The 22540-nt window shown below is 39.9% G+C and overlaps 1 protein-coding gene and 2 long non-coding RNA genes across 10 annotated transcripts; 2 read left to right on the top strand and 1 right to left on the bottom strand.

The window, feature by feature from the left end:
• The first annotated feature begins 179 nt into the window (after positions 1-179).
• On the top strand, positions 180-4206 carry LOC120291332. Of its 2 annotated transcripts, none has more exons than XR_005549333.1 (3): positions 180-394; positions 525-997; positions 1084-4206. It is a non-coding gene; the product is annotated as an uncharacterized LOC120291332 (long non-coding RNA). The 2 variants fall into 2 exon arrangements; XR_005549332.1 differs by having other exon boundaries at positions 525-1001.
• Positions 4207-5469: 1263 nt separating this feature from the next.
• LOC104437959 (phosphoinositide phosphatase SAC3) lies at positions 5470-16895 on the bottom strand. Of its 7 annotated transcripts, none has more exons than XR_724531.3 (17): positions 16193-16895; positions 15197-15401; positions 14946-15111; positions 14160-14382; positions 13807-13883; positions 13429-13616; positions 13254-13351; positions 12850-12983; positions 12614-12742; positions 11812-12175; positions 10988-11109; positions 10245-10358; positions 9653-9844; positions 8503-8667; positions 7906-8071; positions 6054-6158; positions 5470-6022 (listed from the first exon to the last, which is right to left on the bottom strand). XR_724531.3 is itself a non-coding variant. In XM_010051017.3 (17 exons), exons 1-17 carry the CDS (start codon positions 16274-16276, stop codon positions 6008-6010), a joined length of 2481 nt encoding a protein of 826 aa, XP_010049319.2. In that variant the 5' UTR covers positions 16277-16895; the 3' UTR covers positions 5470-6007. The 7 variants fall into 7 exon arrangements, 6 of the variants coding, with proteins under 6 accessions (XP_010049319.2, XP_010049322.2, XP_010049320.2 ...); XM_010051017.3 differs by having other exon boundaries at positions 7972-8071; XM_010051020.3 differs by having other exon boundaries at positions 6054-6085; positions 7972-8071.
• LOC120292180 lies at positions 5907-6215 on the top strand. The gene is made up of 2 exons (XR_005549929.1): positions 5907-6032; positions 6064-6215. It is a non-coding gene; the product is annotated as an uncharacterized LOC120292180 (long non-coding RNA).
• Positions 16896-22540: the final 5645 nt, after the last annotated feature.

The raw sequence follows: 22540 nt of genomic DNA, 5'->3' as shown, positions 1-22540 counted from the left end.
TCTTTCTCCTCCTCTATCTGACGATCAATGGCCATGACAACTAACAATGGCTGGCAGCGATGACTGGCGATCAGTAGCGGTGACAACAGCGACCAACGACAAGCGGCGAGTCTCCACCGACCGATTAGAAGAGGAGGAAGAAAACAACTTATTTCCAAAAATTAAGAAAATGAATATAGAGGATCTGCAAGTTAGATCTGAGGGACTCATGTGAGAATCGTCGGCTGGAGAGGCTGGATTCGGGAAATTGGCAGTACTACGGCTCAGGCCTTCATCGTGGGTGTGATTTACGGTGGTTTGGGCTGTTGTTCTGTCATCCTCAAAGGTAGGGTAGTTTCCTAGTTGGAAGCAGTCATTTGTCAAGGGGGATTCCGGTCTCGTCCATTGCTCACAAGTAAGTTCTCTGACCCAACTGAGCCTCTCTTTACTATATACCTCAGATATTAGGTTTTCATTTGTTTCAGACGAGTCATCTTCCAAGGAGACAAGGTAGTGTTTTTGCTCAGGCCCTCTGTTTTGTTCAGCTTCAGGATGAGTGTGCCCTGGAATGGATTTGTTGGGTACCCATTGGCATCTCCAGGAAGCAAATGCAAGTGAATCGATGTTTCTCCAGACTGGCTCGGCTGTTGATTTACTTGAATTCGGTTCTGGTATAGTGGAGGGGCTTGGGGGTTCATCGGGTTGCTTTTGGAAGAGGTCCCCTAGGAGAGCTGATGGGGATTTTTCTGTATTCACACAGTCCCCACTTTGAGAAATTTTAGTTACAAAGGAGGCGTCAATATTAATGAGGAATGTGCCAAGGTTTGGAGGTTGCCACTTTTGAGCTGAGGTGCCCTGTTTCTAATATTTCGCCTGCTTTACATTCCAATTCGCAAAACTGTCATGTGATGTTGAAGCATTGAATGGGGTACTAAGCGGGTTCAGGGGGTTTTGCCGAAATATAAAATGGTTTTTGTCCTTCCAAATCCACCATAGGACCAATCCGAGCTAGGCAAATGTTGGTGTGCTCCGTGGACCTTCTCTAATTTTAAGTTCCCATTCATCAAAGCGGGTTAACCCTACTCTTGTTATTTGTTCTTATAGGGAATAGGCATTCCAGATCAGAGACGTCCATGGACACAGTAACGGGGTGTGCTCTACTGTTTCTGGTTCAAGTTTGCAAATTGGACAAGTTGGGGCAGATACTACTTTCCTCTTGAACAAGTTTTCCATGGTTGGCAATGCGTTCTAACATGCATTCCATAGGAAGAATTTAATCTTGGGTGTAATTACCGACTTCCAGATAAGCTTCCACAATTCTGGTTTTGGTTGGTAAGATGTGGTTGGAGTGGATGATTGTGGATTGACTTTATTACTCCGGTGACTGTGGTAACCACTTCTCACTGTATAATTTCCCGACTTATTACCCGTCCAAACTAGTTTATCTTCTGTAGAGGGGAGGCCTATAGGTATGCTTTTGATCTCCATTACTAACTACTCATCGAACATAGTCCTCAGCAGGTTTTCATTCCATCGCGTTGTTTCCATTTCTATTAACTCAGCAACTTTGCGTGGCTCATTTCTGGTTCTTGTGCCACCTATAGGTCCGTTTTTAAGCCATTTGTCTTCTCTAATGGAGATTCTTTTTTCCGTTTCCTACCACCCACCTAAGTTGTGGGGCAATAACATCTATCCTTGTTAGTAGACTTTGTCATCCCCATGAAGAATTTGATCCTTTCCCTGTTTGCCAAAACTCGCAATTAGGGTAGTATAACCCCTTCATAATTCTGCTCCCAAGAGTTTCTGGATGTTGGGACATTCGCCATGTTTGTTTACCTAACATCGCTTTAATTAAATGCATTGAGGTCTTTAAAGCCAAGTCCCCCTTCCTTCTTCAAAGCCTTTAAGGTTTTCCATCTTTTCCAATGTAAACCAGTTGATTTATTGCTATTCCTCCACCAGAAATTAGCTATTTGTTTTTCTATAGCTTTGCAAATGGATACTGGGATTTTAAACACTGACATCGCATATTGAGGAATCGCCTGCACCACAGATTTAATAAGTATTTCTTTTCCTACTTTTGATAACAGGTTTTCTTTCCAACTCTCCAATTTCATGTTGACCTTTGCAAGAATCCATGCAAACATATCCTTCTTGGTAGCACCCCAATCTGACGGAACTCTCATTTATTTACCTGTTTTAAGAATCTCTGGAACTCTCAACTCTGCTGCCATATTCCTCTTTAAGCTGTTCGGACAACCTTTGCTGAAATAGATGCCTGATTTGTTTAAGTTTATGGCTTGTCCTGAAGCATAACAATATTTATGTAAGATGGATGCCATATTTTGACATTCTAGGACCGTTCCATTAAGGAAGAATATATAATCATCCGCGAATAGTAGATGGGAGAGTGTAGGGCAATTTCAGTTTAACTTTATTCCCCTGAGAGACCCAGCTACTATAGCTTCTTTCATCTTATAGGAGAGGACATTAGCCACTATAATAAAGAGATAGGGGGAAAGCGGATCCCCTTGACAGATTCCTCAGGTTGGCTTGAAATATGGTGTAGGATCTCCATTGAATCTTATACTGAAGGAGACCATAGACACACTGCATGATCCACTGTACCCATTTTCCACAGAAACAGATCTTTGTAAGGCATTCTTTAAGAAAGTCTCATTCTATTCGATCATATGCCTTTTGCATGTCTAATTTTAGAACTGCTTGGAACCGCTTTCTTCCTTTCTCTAGTTCTTACTTTGTGTAGAACTTCCTGCACAATCAGGATGTTGTCTTGAATTTGCATTCCTCTACAAAGGCACTTTGTTCTGCTGTTATTAGATCTGGAAGCAACGGTTTGAGCCAGTTTGTGAGGATTTTAGAAATGATTTTGTATGCAAAGTTGCAAAGACTGATTGGGCAAAATTGTTCCAGCTTTTCAGAGTTAGGTATTTTGGGAATAAGGACGATAGCGGTTTTGTTTAGGTTAAGGTTAAGTATTCTAGTCTCAAAGAATTGTTGAATCTCTGTGAACAAGTCGTGGTTGATAACCTGCCAGTGATTTTGGAAGAATATCCCATTAATTCCATCCGGTCCAGGGGCCTTAGAAGCCCCTAGTTGATAAGTAGCTGCTGTAATTTCCTGCATGGTGACAAATTCTGATAGTTTTTGATTCATAGTAGTGTCAACCAAGATAGGTATGTTGTTTAGAATAGGCTGGAAGTTTCTAGGTCCCACTGTGGTATAAAAATTAGTAAAAAAACTCACATGTCATATTCTTGAGAGTATTTTCATCTCTGACCCAAGTTCCAGCTGCATCTTTAAGCATAGAGATTCGGTTATAAGTCCTCTTTTGAATGGTTATTGCATGAAAAAATTTCATGTTCCTATCGCCCCATTTTAGCCAGTTCACCCTTGATCGCATACCCTAGTACATTTCCTCCTGTCTCCATAAATGTTCTACCTCTTTTTGCAACTGTTTGATTCTCTAGCTGTCCTCAGATAACTCGAGCCTGTTTGCAAGTACTGAAGTTCATTTCTCAGCATTTCTACTCTTTTTTGTGCATTAGGGAAACTTTTTTTGCTCCATTAAGCTAATTGGTTTGACATTTGTCTGAGTTTCTCAACTAAGTCTGCTCCAGTAGAAGCTGAATTACACCAGGCTATTTTTACTATTTGCTCACATTCCTCGTCTTCATCCCAAAAGGCCTCATATCGGAATTCTTTTTTCCTGTTTTTCCTTCTTGGGAAGACTAACAAAAGCAGGGGGCTATGGTCTGATCCAATAGCTGGCATGGCTACCACTTCCGCATTTGGATATTCAATTCTCCACTCCATTGTAGATAACGCCCTATTTAGCCTCTTTTTCACTAATTCCTCCCCTTCTCTTCGATTATTCCAAGTGAAAACACACCCCTTTGATTCCAAATCCATGAGAGAACAAGCATGTAAGAAGTCTCGAAATGCTGTGAGCCTGTAGTGTTCTGCCTCCTTCTTCCTTACTTTCTCCCAGGGATATAAAATTTCATTAAAATCCGCCATATATAACCATGGTAGTGTAGTGGCAGCATTGACTTTTTGTATTTCTTCCCATAATAACACTCTATCTTTAAATTCAATTGGTGCATGCAAAAGAGTAATATGCATTAACTGTTTGTTTTCCTGCAGGTGACAAAGAAGGTGAATGAAATGGTCTGTAACTACTTCCACCGATATGTCTACTTGATTAACCCATTGGGGCCGCGGGCTTGGCTCTGCTTCAACTGGAAAGGATTTAGTTGGCTGGTTTGGGGAAAATGGCCCTTGTTAGGATCTGGCCCAATCCGAATTAGTATGGCCATAGTCCTTTTTTTTCTTTTTGGTCAAATTTGCCATAGGCCTTAGCATATACTAGATCGGACTTAATGGTGGCTTGGCACCCGTAGCGCCCTGCAGGCCTGTCCCGACCAAATGGGGCTTGAAACCAACATCGGCAGACTTGAAAAAGTGTGTTATAAAACGAAAAACTAAGCACATGCACCCGGTGTACATTAATTCACTTAATTTCATTCATCAAATATAGTAGCCCGATGTGGAAACAAACAGTTTAATAGTTGAGATGGGATGGGCCCATATGATCTGTGTACATGCAAGACTTGCTCATCTAAAACCCGGCACAGATTAAGAATTTAGCTTCTCCGGTCCGGGTCAACTGGAAAAAAGTAGCGTTTCCTGTGTCGATGGATGAGCAAGCCGCGTGGTCCCACCAAAGCCACGCTCGCCCAGTGGTCTGCCTTAAATGCTGGAACTGTCAGATTGCCACCTCTGTTCTGGACCCTCCAAGCGGGAGTGTCACGGGTTCACAACTTGGAAAAGGGAACATTAAGGCAGCGCCCTGCTTTCGGACCAAATAACCAAAAAGCGGCCCTGCTTTCACGGGGAGAGTGGTTGAATGGACTAGTCAAGATTACAGGAAACACGTGAGACTAACGAGACGATCTCTGCGAGGTCCAAAATTGTCCCCCTTGGGTGGCGTTGCGTCATTTGAATGAGAGTCTAAACTGTTGCCTAAGAGGGAAAGCGAGGTATCAACAGCCTCGTCCCACTTTCCTAATGGCGTTCGAAGAACAAGCTTTCAGTCTGAATTCAACAGGCTCAGCAGCGATCCGGGATGGGAATGAGCTGCACAACAAAGGTAACGCCTTATTGTTCCCACAATATGAACTCAAGCCTCGGCCTTTGATGTCCGTAACTCTTGTGTGCCGTTTGTCAGACTACACATTTCAGGAAAAACTCGTTAGAATTTCCGTAACAGGTAGATGTATGTGTGGCTTCAACAGATTGCTTCCTGGGTAAGAGTGATGATTCACTATGCAGATGACCATCAGCCTACCAAATATAGACATTAAGGCTCATGCTCGTTTTGGCCAACTTCGACCAAAAGGAAGATTCGCTTGCCACATTTTCTTATACCAAAGAACTTTGTGTCGGCTAGCAAAAATCCACAAGTTCTTTCAGCAATCGACTTGTCAACTCATATGGTAAAACACAACCTGAGAGCTTTGGCTACGATAATGAAGAGGGAGTACTATTCGCATGCATATATGCCTAAAAATGACAGCATTTTGACAACTGGAGAGGCTCTAGTACCTCGACAGCTAATATTGGCACGTAGATGCAAGTAGGATCATCAAGGAATAAAGAATCAATTATCTGCAGCTTAAAGAAGTGGAGCTCGCAAAGTGAAAGCAGACAGATATTTACAAGTTCGAACCTACTGAGTCCCGGATGAAATTGTTGAGTAGACGGAAATGCAGAGCTCCAGAAAGAATTCTAACCGTTGCTATTTACTCTTTTGTACTAATCAATCAGGTCTCGACCAGGAGGAATGACGGAAGTATCGAAGGCGATCCCCCTTTTTTCTTCCCCGAGTCCTCTTTGTTCGTGATACCATCTCCTATTACCCCCATTCGATGCATCAACTCTGTATAGATCGGAACAAGTTCTAAAAAGGGAACGCGAGAAGAACCTTCAGGGAATCAGCTGGGCTTCAGTGGCAGAGCGCCTCTCCATAGGTTACCCATTGTACAAAGCGCCTCTCCATAGGTTACCCATTGTACAAAGCCATCTGAAAATTCCTCCAACACATCAGAATTATGGGAGTAATGATACGATAGCTCAGTTGCAGCATGCTCCCTTCCCTGGAGAGAGAAGTAATAGCTATGCCATTCAGAACAAAGTCAAATAGTTTATCGTTACGGAATGGCGTGATAAATTCTAAAAATAGCAATGGTCACTGGCATGAAAAGGGTTCTCTTCACACACAATATGATGAAAAAAGAACATCCCTTGTCCGAAAGGACAAGCATAAATAACTTAGAGAAAAGCAAATCCCCGTCGCCCTTTTGAACTAAACAATACTAACAACTCTCGTCACCCCTGTTGCATGCTAGAGAGGTTCTAAGGACCATCACGGTCATAAAAAACTTAGAGAAAAGCAAATCCCCGTCGCCCTTTTGAACTAAACAATACTAACAACTCTCGTCACCCCTGTTGCATGCTAGAGAGGTTCTAAGGACCATCACGGTACCATCGCGAGAATTCATAGAGTACATGACTAAACACTAAATCACCTACTAGTTGGCTCAGTTCGATAGTATCAGCACTGAGACGATTTTAAGGTGAAGGAGTCCAAGCAAACAGTAATAGAACTTCCGTTTACAAAATGATCATATTTTTAACAGGTGCAGGGTATACCTCAAGTGCATTCACGCTCGTACACACTATCCGTGGATTAGACCATTCCATGACATTTCATTTATTAGATTTACTGTCACGCTCCATCGCACGTGTTTAGGGTTGTTCCAAGGAAAAATCTCACGATTAACTCTAGATGGCTCTCAGTGCTACCATGCTTAGTAAGTTTCAACTCTCAAGGGAATTGAAATAATTAGGTCAACTGGAGCATGCAGCAAGGCATTAATTGAGCCATGGCACAAGACAAGAACAAACCAATTTATTATATGAAAAGTTCACTACAATCTGATTAGGGTTATAAAATAAAAAGTATTAGCCGAACACCATGGAGTTGTCCAACACAATATCGATTTGTTGTTCCAGAAGGTTCATAAAAACTTGACACAAATAACTATTTTGGGTTATTGCACAAATGGTCCTTGAACTTTGGCCCAATGCGCAATGTGGTCCCTAAACTTTTTATTTATTTAATGTGGTCCCTGAGCTTTCGGTACAAGTTGAATTTAGTCCCTAAACTATATGAATATGTTTGATGTGGTCTTTATATGAATTCAAGTTTAGGGACAATATTGAATATTTTCATAAAGTGCAAAGACTAAATTAAACATGTACCAATAGTTCATGGACCACATTGAATAAATTAAAAGTTCAGAGACGACATTGCATATTGGGATAAAGTTTAGGGAGTAAATTGAACAAATTGAAAGTTTAGGGACCATATCACACATCGAGCTAGAGTCCATGGACCATTTGTCCCAACTATTTTACAATGAAGTTGCAAGCCTTAGTTCTAACACTCAGAATTTGACCCCTTAATTCCTGTACTAGCTAACCATTCTACTCAGTCTTCACGGCATAATAAATAAGGCAAAAGAGGCTAATACATAAAAACTATAAGGATCATAATCTCGGTGGACTTTCAACCATTCGACAGGTACAGTTTAACAAGAGCCACTCAATGGAGGCTGTGGAAATTATCCATTTCAGACGAAAATCATATCCCTGAGCACATTTATCAATCTACATTGTTTGAAGTAAAGACCATATCTGAACAACAGATTAGTTAAACACCTGTGCATTATTCTAAGCTAAGGTACATAAAGCAGGTTAGAGTCCTGCAAGCAGAAGTCATTTGTCCCCTTACTACTGGAATGCTTCAGAATTGAAAGTCACATTTAAATGGTGTCTCACCATTAAGAGTCAACAAGAGTTGATTTCTGAAAAGCGGTTGCTAGAACCTTGAGGAAGGGCACTGACCTTCATGCTGGAATCACTTGTAGATGGGGTTGCCCCAATTCCATACATGACATTCTCTGATGACAATCCAGCAACTGGAGAGCTTATGAGTATTGATGACCTATAGATGACTTTGTTAACAAATAGTTCTTCCATAGTGAATCTATATACTAAGATCACATCCAACTCGAAATGTAAACGGGCCAACAGTCATAGATGGTCATCTGTAAGAGAGCATATACATCCTTATATTCGGTGTGTTAAAGTATTTACGTAGCTATACAGTCTGATGCCAAGAACGATACACAGAGCGAAAGTGGAACTCTTCAAAGACACCAGAAGTTAGCCAAAGAGGGACATAGGTAGGAAGTCCTTGCTGTGATATTTTAACATACAGCAATTTGTGCTGGCCAATATGGCCTCTATATCATCCAAAATAACCCTTTCTTAGGTGAGGAACTTATCATGAACCCACTGATCAATTAGTCTTTTTCATGCAGCTAAGTCATGTTCTACCATTTCAACTTTGAAGCTCCAAGAACATGAATTTACCTTTCGTAAGGCTCCTCCTCACATGAGTTTCCTGATGATGAGAGCCAATCTAGATCAACAAAGTTGGAGCAACTTGATGAATCTCCATACTCAGTGTAGTGAATATGATTGTTTTCTCGCTGTGCATCTCCAAATAGCTGTCTCCGAGGCATTGAAGGGGTGTACCTAAACAAAGATGCATTATAAGCATGCAGTGTATGCCAATGGAATTAAGGTTTTGCCACTTGTCATTTAGCAAATAGCGCAGAATCACACATGAAGTGCAAGCCAGACCCCTCAAAGCATTGCCACGGATGCCACATGAGACAAGTCTTGATACAGTGACCCAAAAATTAGTCATGCGGAAGCGGAACAGTAGACGTGTGAATACATCAGTAGGGAGAATCTTCACGACGGATAGAGCTTTAAATCCCATCTAGACCAGTAGACACACATCTACATAGCAATACAAGTGACTATTTCATGCATAAACTTTACTTCCTTAGCCCCATATTCTCCATATCTGATATTAAGTACAGCAAGAATCTTCCATAGTAGTCAGGATGGTTAAAATACTCGGCTCTCACCCAACAGGTTTGAATCCCAGGAAATTTTATCTATCAATAAAAAATAAGTTAAAAAGCAAGAATTGATAAGACCTGAATTTATGGCTTAAAGGCCTTTTTGGTTAATTTTCTAATTTTGTTTTTGAAACCAAATGAAAACCTCAAGAAAAGAGATTCACTTGAGCAGTTCACCGCCTCAACATTTATAATGTACCAGCATCAATCCCACAATATAATGTCACAAATTTAGTGTTTTTGAAAAAGTCCAGAAGAAAAATCCTCAAAGAATTAACCACCATAAGGCACAGACAAAAAGATGGAAACGATCTTCAAATGCCTTAACTTGACACAATAGATGAAGTCAAACAGATGGCATATGGCTATGCGGTATGAAGTACCATAGATTTTGTTTAATCCAACAGAGAACACCCCATACTTCACAAAACAGCTCGGTCAATCAAAACAAACTCATTCTAGCATCCCCAGCCAGCAGAATGAAATTTTAATCAACTTCTCCTAGGCTGTTGTGCATGAGTAGTATCCTAGGCAACTGAACAATTTAGATGGAAATGTTGATATGTGAGGAAAAGATGAAATAACCAAACCTTGAAAATGTTATTTCGCTCTCTGAGGTTGAAATGTCAGGTGACGACTCGCTGAGTACTCTCCTTGCTCCCTCTGATCGGTCAGGTAAAACTGAAGCACAATACTTCTCTGGATCGATCTTTGTGGTCGACATGGATGGGTTTGTTTTTCGAAGAATATTTCCATCTGACATGCATCTTTTGAAAATTGACCTACAAATGTTATAGCCCTTAAGTCTTAACAATCATATCAAACTAATTTACCAGATAACAAAAGTCAGAACTGTGAGAACAGTTATCCCCCAAATTTAACTGAAAATACATCACAAGCTTCCTCAATCCCCCTTTTTTACCCATTCACAGAATGAATCAGATTCGAGTAAGAATCCACTTTCCTGAATAATTACGTTTTAGTATACTTTTGATCTTTCTCCTCTTGATGAGAAATAGCAGGTCATTGCCAAATCACTACGTTTAGCATAAAATACGTTTGTTTTAAGATATGTGGTTATCCAATCTACAAAGAAAAGATACATGATTAAATGATATGTTATTCAAAATCCTAACTGACATCTATGAACTCAGGTGTGCTAAGCCAGCAAAATACAAGTACCTTCCATCTTCATTGACATCCGTCTGTCCATTCCTCCCAGAATCAGAGGGCTGGTCAGAATCCAGCTCCCACACTGCAGGCTTATCAATATCTGGCTGAAAATTCCCCAAAAATCTGGCAAAATTGTTCAGACATAGACTTCATAAGACAAAACAACCCGTCGATTGAATTTCTTCTGGAAGAGCAAAAATCAGTTTGTACATAAATAATGGTGAAAAGGAAAGCTACATTGAGCACACCCACAACATATGATTATCACTGAGAACATTCTTGAAGTAAATTATCATTGAGCCCAGGAATGGTGCCTAGGCATCAATAGTAGGGGCAGCTCTTTGTAAAAAAATTTTGTGTTAATCCCTCCAAAATCTCAGCCCATTAACATCAATCCACAAAAACTCATATCATGGTTCACGTTTCTGTCTATCATTTAGAATTTTGCCCAGAGTTTAGTAGGATTTCTGAAGTATGATGCACTGAAATGCATATAGTAAATTAAGCTTAATTTATCTGAAATTAATTTCACCATTATGTTAATGCACCCACAGCCAAAATGTTCTAACTCCATCCCTGCTTAAGGCTACAGGACTCCATGTTTTAGCAAAGAAAGCAGAATTCAGTTGGCCTACCGTACTCGAAACAATCCATGCAATGCAGCAGCATTAGGTACTAAAAGTCTAATAAAACTCATCCAGCCTGTCAAAGAGCACAAAGAAAGCCAAGCACTCATATTAGAAGAAGCTTACACATCAATTGCATCCTGTTTCATAGCATCCATGTAAGCATTGTTGTAATATCGTTGCAAAGTTCTGAAGAACTCTTGAGATTGAGTGGCTGCTTTCCACTGACCCCGTCTCTGAGAGAATATCTGCAGACGTCAAAAGTTCGACAAGTAAACTTCACAACATCTTGCAGATGAAAGAAGCAGCAATTACTCACTGCTAAAAGCCAAATCCTTCACAAATTTTAACCGAAACATTCTGCATAGTCGGAATTTCTGAAATATTTTGTAAGAAAAAAAATACTAGGATGAATGTTGAAGAAGAACGAGTAGAGAGCTTTTAACCACAAACACGACTTAAATAAAAACCCTGAGCAACCATGAGAAACTACAATACAGATATTGCAGTTGTCTCAGTTACCCTTGAAATTGAGAATTTCATGATAAGGCTATCTCAAAAGTTTTAAGCAAGCCAAAATGTTTGAACTGCAGTGTTAGCAATTCTAAACAAAAAGAGAGATTCTGATGCAAAAAAGGCAAAGAGAAATTCATCATTGCTTGCCTGAGATTCATTGTTAATTTAAGATGTCTATGGGTTATTTCTTACACGCCACTCAAGATTGGACACACAAGCAAGTAATGGCATAATGCATGTTAATCAGTTTCATTAATTTCATCACTGGATAATGAAAAGAATCATGAAGAGAATATTTGAGAGGGGAATTCCTCCAAAAATCTGAGCAATGCCTGAATATAGTCAAACAGACACTATGCATGCATATCCTAGGATGAACCACCTTTTGAAGGTTTGATCCATATGCTAGGAAAGCAACTTTTACATTATAATACCTTGTTATGAGCCGCTGAGCCACCATATTGATGAGCAAGTGTGTCCCCCATACTCTCATAGAAACCCATCAATTCATCGGCTAAAGGAGCATCAAGGTCTATTTTGGGGCAGTCTATACCTCCAAGAGCATGAAGTTGGTGACCTAGAGCAGTCAACCCGTATGCGTATTGTGCAACATTTGTTCGATCCAGACAATCAATGCAATTGGTTCTTAGTACCCCTCTTTGGAACATCGGAGGCTTTCCAGAATGATTTCCATTTATTAAGTCGTCACCTTCACTAGGTTTTCTCTCTAGAAGATCTCCCACATCATTTTCGTTTTCACCAAGATCCATTGAACTCAAGCCACTATTATTAACTTTCCTGCATCATATTCGCACCAATTACATGCCAAGAGGAAATCAGAACCATGCGCAAAATACAACAGAATGACACTGACGATGCATACTACCCATCCATGGATTTATAAGATGTACTTGAAACCAGAAATGAGGAATTATCAAATTCAGCACATAAAGTGAAGAACAACTTTACAAACACCCAAACAGAAAATTCATGTTTGCATCCAACAATGGTAACAAGCAAGAGTTACTCATTAAGTGATACAATAAAAATGACGTGAAAGAGAGGACTCCTTGTTTTAGATGATACACACTCATTCGAGAAATTACTACAAACTAAAAGCTTTGGCATGAAAAGAATCAACACTAAAGCTTTAGAGTATTGACTGTCTTCCTAATGATGATGGTTTCAGCACTGATCATTCACATATTAAGTAACTTAGACGGTTCCTTCACTTACTCTGAAGAAGACTGTTTCAGACAATCATCAGGTCTCCAGGTTGGTGATACTTGACAATAGAAGAAACCTGTTAACGTTAACGCATAAGTGGCCACTTTGCCCAAAGTAAACAGTGCGTTTGTAGCTTTGCTGTGAGGAAAGAGAATGAGAAAAACACTTTTAGAATAGATCAGATTTCACAAGAAAGAACATTAATATAGGAAAATGGCCATGACTCAAGCTCATAAAATGTTCACCTCCGAGAATGCTTGTGTAGATCCCAGTGAAGAAATTTCAGACGATTTTCCTCAGGCAAGTCTTTATTGATAAAATCAATTGCAGTGGCAAACTCTGCACGGAGTTTGGATTCTCGGGGCTTCTTCTCTTCCGTCTGTCAGCAATAAGAATTCATAGGATGGTGATGAAGGGATGATGATAGGGTAAAAGCACTCATTTGTTAGATCTAGCAAAAGTAAAAGGCTAGGTACTTGACCGTATCTAGGCCCCCACTTTGCAATGTTGATGGCATGTTTAGAAAGAATAAAAGGAAGAGAGCGCACACATGTGGCGGCATGTCAAGAAAAAGAATGAAACAACAACAACATTAAGAAATATCATCAACAAAATTAGACCCTTCATACACAGAAAAGTGCAGACTTACCTTAATCAGATTCAAAATAATTATAGGATTCCCATATCTGCTGACAAGATTTTCAAAATGAAGTCGGGTGGCTTCGTAAGTCTGGTCCTTTTTCGACACTGAATGCAGGAAAAGTTGTCGTAAATCTACATTATATAAGCACCGTGTCTAAATCAAATTAAGTACAAGAGCCTACCTATTATATCTGGTTTAAGATTCAAACGGGAAGTTTCTTGTGACCAGAAAAGAGGGATTGACCCACGATTCTGGACAACAGAAGTTACTTGCATGGGAAAACCTTCAGGGACACCTTCATACACGATCTGTTCTGTCTCCACATCATTAGCTACTTTGCCCTTTTCATTCACCCCTCGTTTTAGGTACCTAAAGAGTTAAATAGAACGAGCATGGAATGAGATATAATGGATGCCAGACACATGTATAACAGCGAAAGGTTATCTGCATATGAGGAGGAAATAGTCCCAAACTCATCATAAAATACGTTACAGATGGCTGAAGGTATCTCAAAGAATTTGGAACAAAAATCGAAATAGCATTAGTATAAAGTTCCAACCTCATGCCAGCATAATGTCGTGAACGTCTTGCAATAAGAGTCAATGTGAAGTCTCTTCCTGCAATAGAAAGTGTAGCCTAGAATCAAAATACCACGAGTCATCAGTATGAGTTGAATAAGAAAATCAAATAACAATCTTTCAAAAGCATGGAAAAGGTAGAGGGTGCCATTCATCACAACCAAAGTCTACAAGGAAATCGTAAAACAGCATATTTTCCCTTTTAAAAACTGTGTTGGGACAAATCCAAGTTAATAATGGCGGCTTTTAACAGGATAAAAATTTTGAATGACAACATTGGAAAGCTCATCAATTCTTAGAATATTATATCATCTTAACAATATTTATTCCTCACCTGTTTAAAGAAACCATACACTAGAGCAACCGTCCACAGCGTGTTTTTGAGGTGATTCCGAATTTCCCGAGTTAAGAATTCGTTCCAGACGAACATGGTCTCATAGAGAACGTGCCCCGCTTCATTATCACAAAAGTTCTTTTGTAGACTACGCATAACATGGTATGAGTAGCTAAAAAAGAAGTCCTTGGTGAGGTCCATTGTGCATAGGAGCCTCTTGTATCTAATACATGAGAGGAAGAAACACAAAAACAAAAAATTAAGTGGTCAAAGTTTCTGCAAAAGACACTGGCAGCAGATGAGATGGTAGTTTGAACACTAGCAACAGTAGCTGAAGCACAATAAAACAGTAAATGTCACCCACACCACCCCACCCCAAAAGAACAGAAGTGTTCAGATCAATTTTGACAACCATTTCTCAAACCAATTTTCTCAGCTAAAGTTTGTGTGAGATGATGCTAGCAACTTCATTGGCAATCTGTTCACTAGAATGGAACAGTAATCTCTTAATACCAAAAATAGACTGTGAACCATAATTGTCCCAAATCAGCACGTCACACTTGCACCTGCGGGGTCTCAGGCAACCAAGGTCCAGTTACTACTGAAGAAATAATTATGCAAGTACATCTTCTTCATACAGACATTTATACACACACACACACACACATGGTGAACATAGCATAAACATTGCATATGCTAGACCTAACATAGAGGAATGTCTCTTTTCAATTTCCTTAAGAAAAAAAAACCATGAGATCTACACATGAACACAGGGTAGAAATTGACCTGTCTTCATCCCTCGAATTAGGTAGATTGGAACGAACTGTGGAATTTGGAAGAGGAATCATCTCACTCTCAGAGATGGCATAAACAGTATGACCACAGATGGCACCTATCTCCCTTCGCTTTGTTATTAGCAGCATGTAGTAAGGTCCTAAGAATTTAATGAACCCTGTAATGAGATAACAATGAGTTGTCTTGTGATAATAACAGACAGTTAAGAGGAACGCAGCTATAACAAGAAAAATTTCACATACCAACTATCCCGTAGCAAGTAGTCACAAACTTCAATCCTCCAGTAGATATGTTACCCTCGTGTATCCTCCTTAATAGGTCAGAACATTCACGCTCACTATAAGTGGTAGAATCTTCTAGAATGTTTAGCTCGGATGGATCAAGTCGATCAATCTTAAGGACTCTCCAATATGTCCTACTCCTATCCCTCCCTATCATGTAGAACATCTGTAGCATTGAAAATTGCAGAGTTAGCTGCCAAACTTCCGGATCAGAATTAAGGGAGCAAATGAGCATACCAGTTCACAGAAGCTAAGTAAATGCTGGAAGCAAGACTTTGAACATGACAATGATTCTGACGGCGAAAATGCTTTTACAGTTCGATATTTGAACCATAGAAATACCAAGCAGCTCTTCCAAGTTTTGCAGACAATTATTCCTACTCAAGGCTAAAGCAACAGACAATCCGCTCCCCATACAATCAGGTAATACATCTGAATTGGATGCATTCATATGCAAGCATTTGCATCAGCATCACAATACTTCAAGTAGCTGCTTATAATAATGGAGACTGAATTGCCATTGTCAATGCAAAATGCCATTCAAATAGCAATGCTCAAGATGACACAAGAAAAAGGGGGGATCACTGATTTAATTCAGGTCCTTCCTGATCATCTTGTATCTTCCTCGTTAGTGTGCTGTTAAATAACTGAAGCCGGTATTATCCGATCAAGCCAATGATATAACAACTAAACAACTTTCAAATGAAGTTCATCCGATTTCCTCAAAAGTTATTGTCTAATCTAACGAAACTGACACCCACATCGCTCAACTAAAGGCTGACCAAATCAATATAACCGTCAGCAACTCAAAGTAAACTAAGCTGATATGATCTAGAACCAAGTCCCCACGACATCAACTACCGAGGAAACATCACGAGAGCTAAGAACATAATGTCAAATCGAGAAGATCTCAGTCACGAGCAAATTAGCCGATCCATACGAGAGAAGATAAATTACCGATCGAGTCTCGTAGAGCCTGAATTTCTGCATCCAGGCGTCGCAAGAGCGGAACGAGCTCTCCATCCCGGCACGCAGCGCCATTCTTCGCAAACACACGCACACACACGCGCGCACGCCCGCCTCGCCGGCCTCCGTTCAGGTCCTTCCCCGAGCCACAGGCTCCGGGGAAATCACCAGACGAGCATGCACCAGGCAGCGCGCGGGGGGAATCGCCGGGACCTCCTCCTCCTCCTCCTCCTCCTGCCTGCCTGCCTTCCTTCCTTCCTTCACCCGATGACCAATCCGCACCACGAAGCGCAACAATCGAAACAACACCTATCGCCGCTCCCCATGCAAAGCACCGCGCTCGGCTGCTTCAAGTAGAGCATCTTCCAATCGCACCGCCGCGGCAGCAATCAATCTCCGCACAATTCCCGCCGCTACGCCCGTGCTCCCATTCGTCGGGAGCCTCCCCGGACCGCGCGCGCGAGCAAGCGCCGCAGCAGCTGCAGCAGCGGCAATGATCTCCCGCTGCTCCGGCTGGCAATGGCCCGAGATCGAGAACGGACGACGCCGAGCGGCTCCTCCTCCTCCTCCTCCTCCTCCTCCGCCGCCTCCTTCCGCCGGCAGATTCCGCGCCGAAGAAAGCGACGAGGTCCGAGAAGATCGAGCCTCTAGAGAGAGAAAGAAGGTTGGGAGAGAGAGAGAGAGGGAGGATGGGAGGTTCGAGAAAAGAGGGGAGGATGGGAGGTTCGAGAAAAGAGGCGAGTGTCCAAGGAGGAGAACCCGGAGAAGAGGAGAGAAGAGAGAGAGGGAGAGAGAGTTATGATTGACGATGATGGTGGCGATGATGATGATGATGAAGTTTGGTTGCCGGCGCCTTTTTTTTTATACCGCGGAAGGCTAGATCTCTCTTCGCCCCAGATCTCACGATGCGAGCGAGAACCAAAGCCACATCTTCGGTCTCTCCTCCCCCCGTCATGTGATTCATGTTATGGCCAAATATTCATTAATTTAAATTTTTTTCAAAAAAGGGATTTTTTTGTAAATCGGATTATTCTTCTTTTTTTTTGGGTGGAGATGGTTTTGGATTTATATTTTAAATAATAAATCACGTCTTCATCCAACGACGACTTAAGTTTTTAAAATAACTTTCGTAAATCTCAATAAGCTCAAGTAATATCAAAATATGAGATCTTGAGTTAAGCTTTTCAAATGGTAGACAATGATTTTACCAAATTCATACGTTATTTTAAATTTATGTTGAGAATGATTATCTTTGTTGATTTACGCTTTTGAGTTAAGCTTTTCAAACGGTAGACAATGATTTTACCAAATTTCACACATTATTTTAAATTTATGTTGAGGATGATTATCTTTGTTGATTTATGCTGAGGACATTTATCTTTGTTTTTTTTTTTTTTTTATAAATTTGGATAGAGATGATCGATATTTTGAGGAGTTCAATGTTCGCTTGGCAATGGTCTTAACAAACTTACATGATTTCAAAGTTGGAGATCTTGAGTTAAATTTTAAAATAGTAAGCAATGATTTTATCAAATCTCGTAAATTATTCTAAATTTATGTTGAGGATGATTATCTTTGTTTTTTTTTTTTTTTTAGTTTGGATAGAGGTGGTCAACGTTTTGAGGAGTTCAATGTATGTATTGCTTGCTAAGGAACTTGCTTCCTACACTACATCACGGCTCTTTATGGATGAGGATTGGGGATTTTCTTGGGTACTTCAGCCCGTGCTTGCTAAATTCCTTTGGTGGTATTGAAGATTTCGATCTTTTTCGATTACATTATTTTGGTTGGAATCTATATAGTTTAATGGATAAATGCTAACATGATGGCCACTTAGATCTAACATAGTGCTATGTCAACCCCCACCAAAAGAACTAAATGCCGATTTAAAAACTAACAAATCCGAGTGCGAGAATGAAAAAGAAAAAACAAGCGTTGGCCATAGACAATGGCCAAGGGGTGACTTTCCAACTAAATTTAATCATAGTTCTATTAGTCACGAGTTTGATTGAGCCAATGGGTTTAAAGTGTATTTGTGATGGGATGTGGACATAAGGTTATTCAGTTACAAAGCTTAGCCCGGCTAGGCCCAAGATTGCCTAGTGCAACTGAACAAATTTGTCTTTAGTAGGCTCAATCTAAGGCCATGGCTCTATGAATTGATCAATTTCAGGCCTTTGACCTATGCAGATGAATTTTTGAGTCGGATATCTCCTCGACACCCAATCAATAATACCAACTGTTAAAGATTATTTCAATTGAGAAGTTGAAAAGGTTGAAACTCAACATCATTAAGTTGTGATAAAATGACCTTTTGCAAATCCGCTAGTCCCATATAAGTAATTGTGTATGACTAAATCACACAAGCATACTTTGACATTAAGATTGAAATTCGGGTCAACATGTCAGGTATACAGAAAAAAAAATGATTTCGAGAACCTGTGTTTCCCTCTCTCGTGCACCTCAATAATATTCTATTGACATTATGAATGATAAAATGAATATCATTATACTCAAACGACCATGCCCAAATGGTTGTTACGTTTGGACACACAAATGGCGTGGAGTGTGTTTCATGCCAACATTACAAATTCTGCTTGTTAGCTTTCACACCACAACGTCCAAGTCTCATTCAAACGATCGAGTGCAAGCCATAAATGAGCGACGGGGAAGCCAGTTCAAAAGCACATAGTCCCAAACCCCAACTTTTCCCCCGTTTCACATCCTCAAAGTTGACTTTGACACGAAACGAGTAATTCAAGAACAGACGTCAATGCACCTTCGATCACTCAAAAAATAAAAATAAAAAAAATAAAAAAATCCAACAATAATTGCTAGCGTGACAACTGCGTCGTGCGTGAAATTGGGCTTGCCACCTAATACAAAAACGGCCTGAATTCCACACGATGTCGAATCGGATCGGGCACGACCTAAATGGACCCCGTACGATGGGGGATGACGTCGATGATGACGTCATGCGGAGATGGGTCGCCTGGCGTTGAATTGAGGGTCCGATTTACTGTTGTTTCGGACAGTTGTAGCTGAAGAGAATAGCTGCTCGCCCCACGTATTTAATGTCGAATATCGAGTTCATGCCACATTTTCAAATTGAGATTCGTATTCGTGCGAGCAAGTCAACTTTTTCTCTTTTCTTTCTTTCTTTCTTTCTTTGTTTTTCACGTTAGTAACAGGAAGATGGAAGTTGCGTTGAGCTGTGGCACTTATTGCATGGAGAGGCGAGGCCCAATCTTTTCTGGCATTGGATTCCTTGTGTGGTACGAAGTTGAAAGAGAAGTCGTCCTACAATTGAAAGTTATTGCCGAAATCTCAGATGAGAAAGGAAGAAAAGAGGGTTCGATTCATACGAGAATCCTGATAATTCCTCGCGTTTTCCAAGGAAATTCAATTAACGTACAATCTACCGTATATTTTGGCGATATAGATGGCTCATAAGTCCTGACATTGATTGTTGTGATCAGCAATGATCGCAAGTCGAGAGTTTGAGATCATTTGGGTTCATGTGCTGTACTCATAATGAAAGATAACTGTGGAAAATAAGCAATGTGCAATATGTGAATGGTTTCTGAACTTTAGGTCTAAATAAATAATATTGGTAAATTTTCAATGTAATCTTTTTGTTTCCTCAAACAACAGATCAAACTTATTTGATAACGTAGATTATTATACGTTGAGTTAGATTTTAGAAACAATGAATTAAAGAGTCCATCTTTCTTATCCATTTAGATAAAAGAAAAGCATTGCGTTAACATGTCCATCGTTATTTGATGACATGAATAATTATATCTTGATTTGTGATGACTATCTTACTTGAATAATCCATAGTAACTTAACTTTACTTTTTTTATTGTCTACCTTTCAAACTTAACCGTTAGAATGCACATTGACATATTCCGTTAACTTCAATCAACAAAAGGACGGCATTTAACATCTTCAAATAATTCATGTGCCAAATTGAATATTTACTAATAATTTGTCAATAATATTGAACAAATTAATAGTGCGTGGATAGCATTATATATCGAATCAAAATTCTTGAACTATTTGTGTCGTTATCCTTCAGTAAATCTGTTGCGTGCAGAATTTCAAGTTGGTCCTCAAATTCTTGTGATTCTATCCACGGGATGGCTTGCCATGCAACGACCCAATTTTCGCTGTTCCCAAGAGCCGTGGATGGCCGAATTTCAAGATTGAAAATTCAATGCAGCCCCATCACACACTAGTTAGGTGAATTTCAGTGGTACACCCCTATTGGCTGCACAAGGCTCATAGCATATACCATATCCTCGATTATTATTCCATTTTTCTTAAATTCATCATATTCCTAATCTCATCACTGTTGCTAATTTGTCCCATTTAAATAGTCTGGCAATTGGGTACGCGTCAGGGCCCCTGTGGAAAGTGAGGAAATCATCATGATGTATTTTGTCCGTATCCGCAACATACGCGCACGTGAAAAACGTTGTTGCTATCGGAGCGAGCGAGGATCCACGAGGTTGACGTAGGACGATGGCCTTCTTGCCGATTCGGACGAGTTTCCGAGTTTCCCTTTCCGGTCCGACTTTCGTTCTCGCACGGCACGTTCGGGGCCAGCGACGTCAAACGCCCGAAATGGTTTCGAAACTGACCTCTCCTTTCTTGTGAGAACGGGAGAGTCTTCCATAGGGAAGAAATCTTACTATTAAAGCATATACCGACATTTAGGTTTCGCTCGCTACAAAGCAAGCAGAGATTTTTCCTCTCAGAAGAAAGTTGAAAATCTTGCGAATTCATCACGAAAATGTAATTAAATCGTACAACTTTCAAAAAATACAATCATTTTTAAAACTCGCCTAGATGGTGCAATTATGTTCTTTTGTCAATTCCGTTTAATCCAGAAAATGGAAAATTTACCTAAAAAGTCATGACGTTTTTCCTCTCTCTACCTAAATTTTGTACACGTCTTTAGATTTTATATGGTTTTTTTATGTTTCGTAGAGGACCGACAATGAAATTTCTTCAGGCTACATGGACAATATATTTTGTTGGATTGCGTCCTGGAAACGAATTCATGAGCCTTGGAAGTTTTCGATTTCTCTTTATCTCGAGCTATGCACTGATTTATACGAGGAAAGAACGATCTCTTGATCCGCATGTTGAAGGCCCTTGGGCTTTTGTAGGCCCATGGCTTGGTCAAAGGATGTTCATTTGTAGGATCTGTACGTTACATCCAAAATGAAATTTTAGTTTAGATTGAACGTAGTCCTATGTAAGTCGAGGGTGACCTTGGTGGGTCGGTTCAGGCCTAAAAATCATGACTCTATTCAAGTGCTCGCACTAGTCAAACTCGGTGAGTTTGATAGAGCGGATTGGTTTCGATTATCAAGGTCCGTTCCTAGTTTTTGAAATCAGGAACCAATCCCATTGATTATAGAATCGACAAGGAATATTCTTAGTTTCATTTTATTATCTATAATATATGTATCTGTCAAAAGTGAATATAATTCTTTTTGCTTAAAAATAATATATCCAACATATTCAATTTCAACAGATATTATCTATTTTAGAAAAAGAATAAAAGAACTTATTTATGGTTAGGGGTGAATCAATTCAAAACCATTTTGGTTCCAAATTCTTCCCAAGAATCTTCTACCCTGAAACTAGCCTTGTGAGTTCTTGGACCAAACTGACTGGTTCAAGGTATGGAAGCGAAAACCAAATTGACTAAGGCTGTTACTCATTTTGGGATTTGGAATCAAACCGTCCCCTAGTGAACTGGCTTGATTGAGGCCAACTCCAGAATTGAACTAACCTTTTTGCTCACCCATACTTTCATGTTAGTAGCATGTGTGGTAATTCTACATTCATTTTTGTGCCATTTATTCGGAATAAAATTTCCCGTCTTATCCTTTTCAAAATTGATTGAATTTGACGGCAAAAAATCACTTATTATCTAATTCTAAATTAAATGGTCCAGTATGTCTGTCCATAAAATACGTGCCTTGGAGCCATCAAGTTTGATCCAGTTTGCTCTCTTGCCAATTCTTTTTGGAGGTAACCAGTCTTTGAACTCAAATGCACTTAAAATTTTGCATTTCTAATATTGTCTGAGTGGTGGGTAACTATGCACTAACAAGTAACTAAATAAATAAATGAAATTGTAGACTATCTATGGTCCTGTGATAATTTTTGTTATTGGTGATCATCGATCACCCATAAAGCAAAAGCGATAAGATAATTTGTTAGGCGCGTTTGATTTGACTTTGCCAAAGGCCTTTGACAAAAAGATAAAGTGCTCAGTAAACATGTTTTAAAGAGCTTCGAGAAATGCATTGCATTTTC

Source organism: Eucalyptus grandis, chromosome 3, assembly GCF_016545825.1.
Source record: "Eucalyptus grandis isolate ANBG69807.140 chromosome 3, ASM1654582v1, whole genome shotgun sequence".
Taxonomy (NCBI): Eukaryota; Viridiplantae; Streptophyta; class Magnoliopsida; order Myrtales; family Myrtaceae; genus Eucalyptus; species Eucalyptus grandis.
Note: the sequence above shows the minus strand (reverse complement) of the source record. Positions and strands in the feature narration are given on the sequence as shown.

Coding starts and splice junctions, on each gene's coding strand:
- LOC104437959 (XM_010051016.3), bottom strand. CDS start 16,276: ATGGCGCTGCGTGCCGGGATGGAGAGCTCGTTCCGCTCTTGCGACGCC. Junction 10,359..10,987: donor AAACAGGATGCAATTGATGT/GTAAGCTTCTTC, acceptor CAATTTTGCCAG/ATTTTTGGGGAATTTTCAGC. Junction 8,072..8,502: donor GAGGAGGAGCCTTACGAAAG/GTAAATTCATGT, acceptor AGTCATCTATAG/GTCATCAATACTCATAAGCT.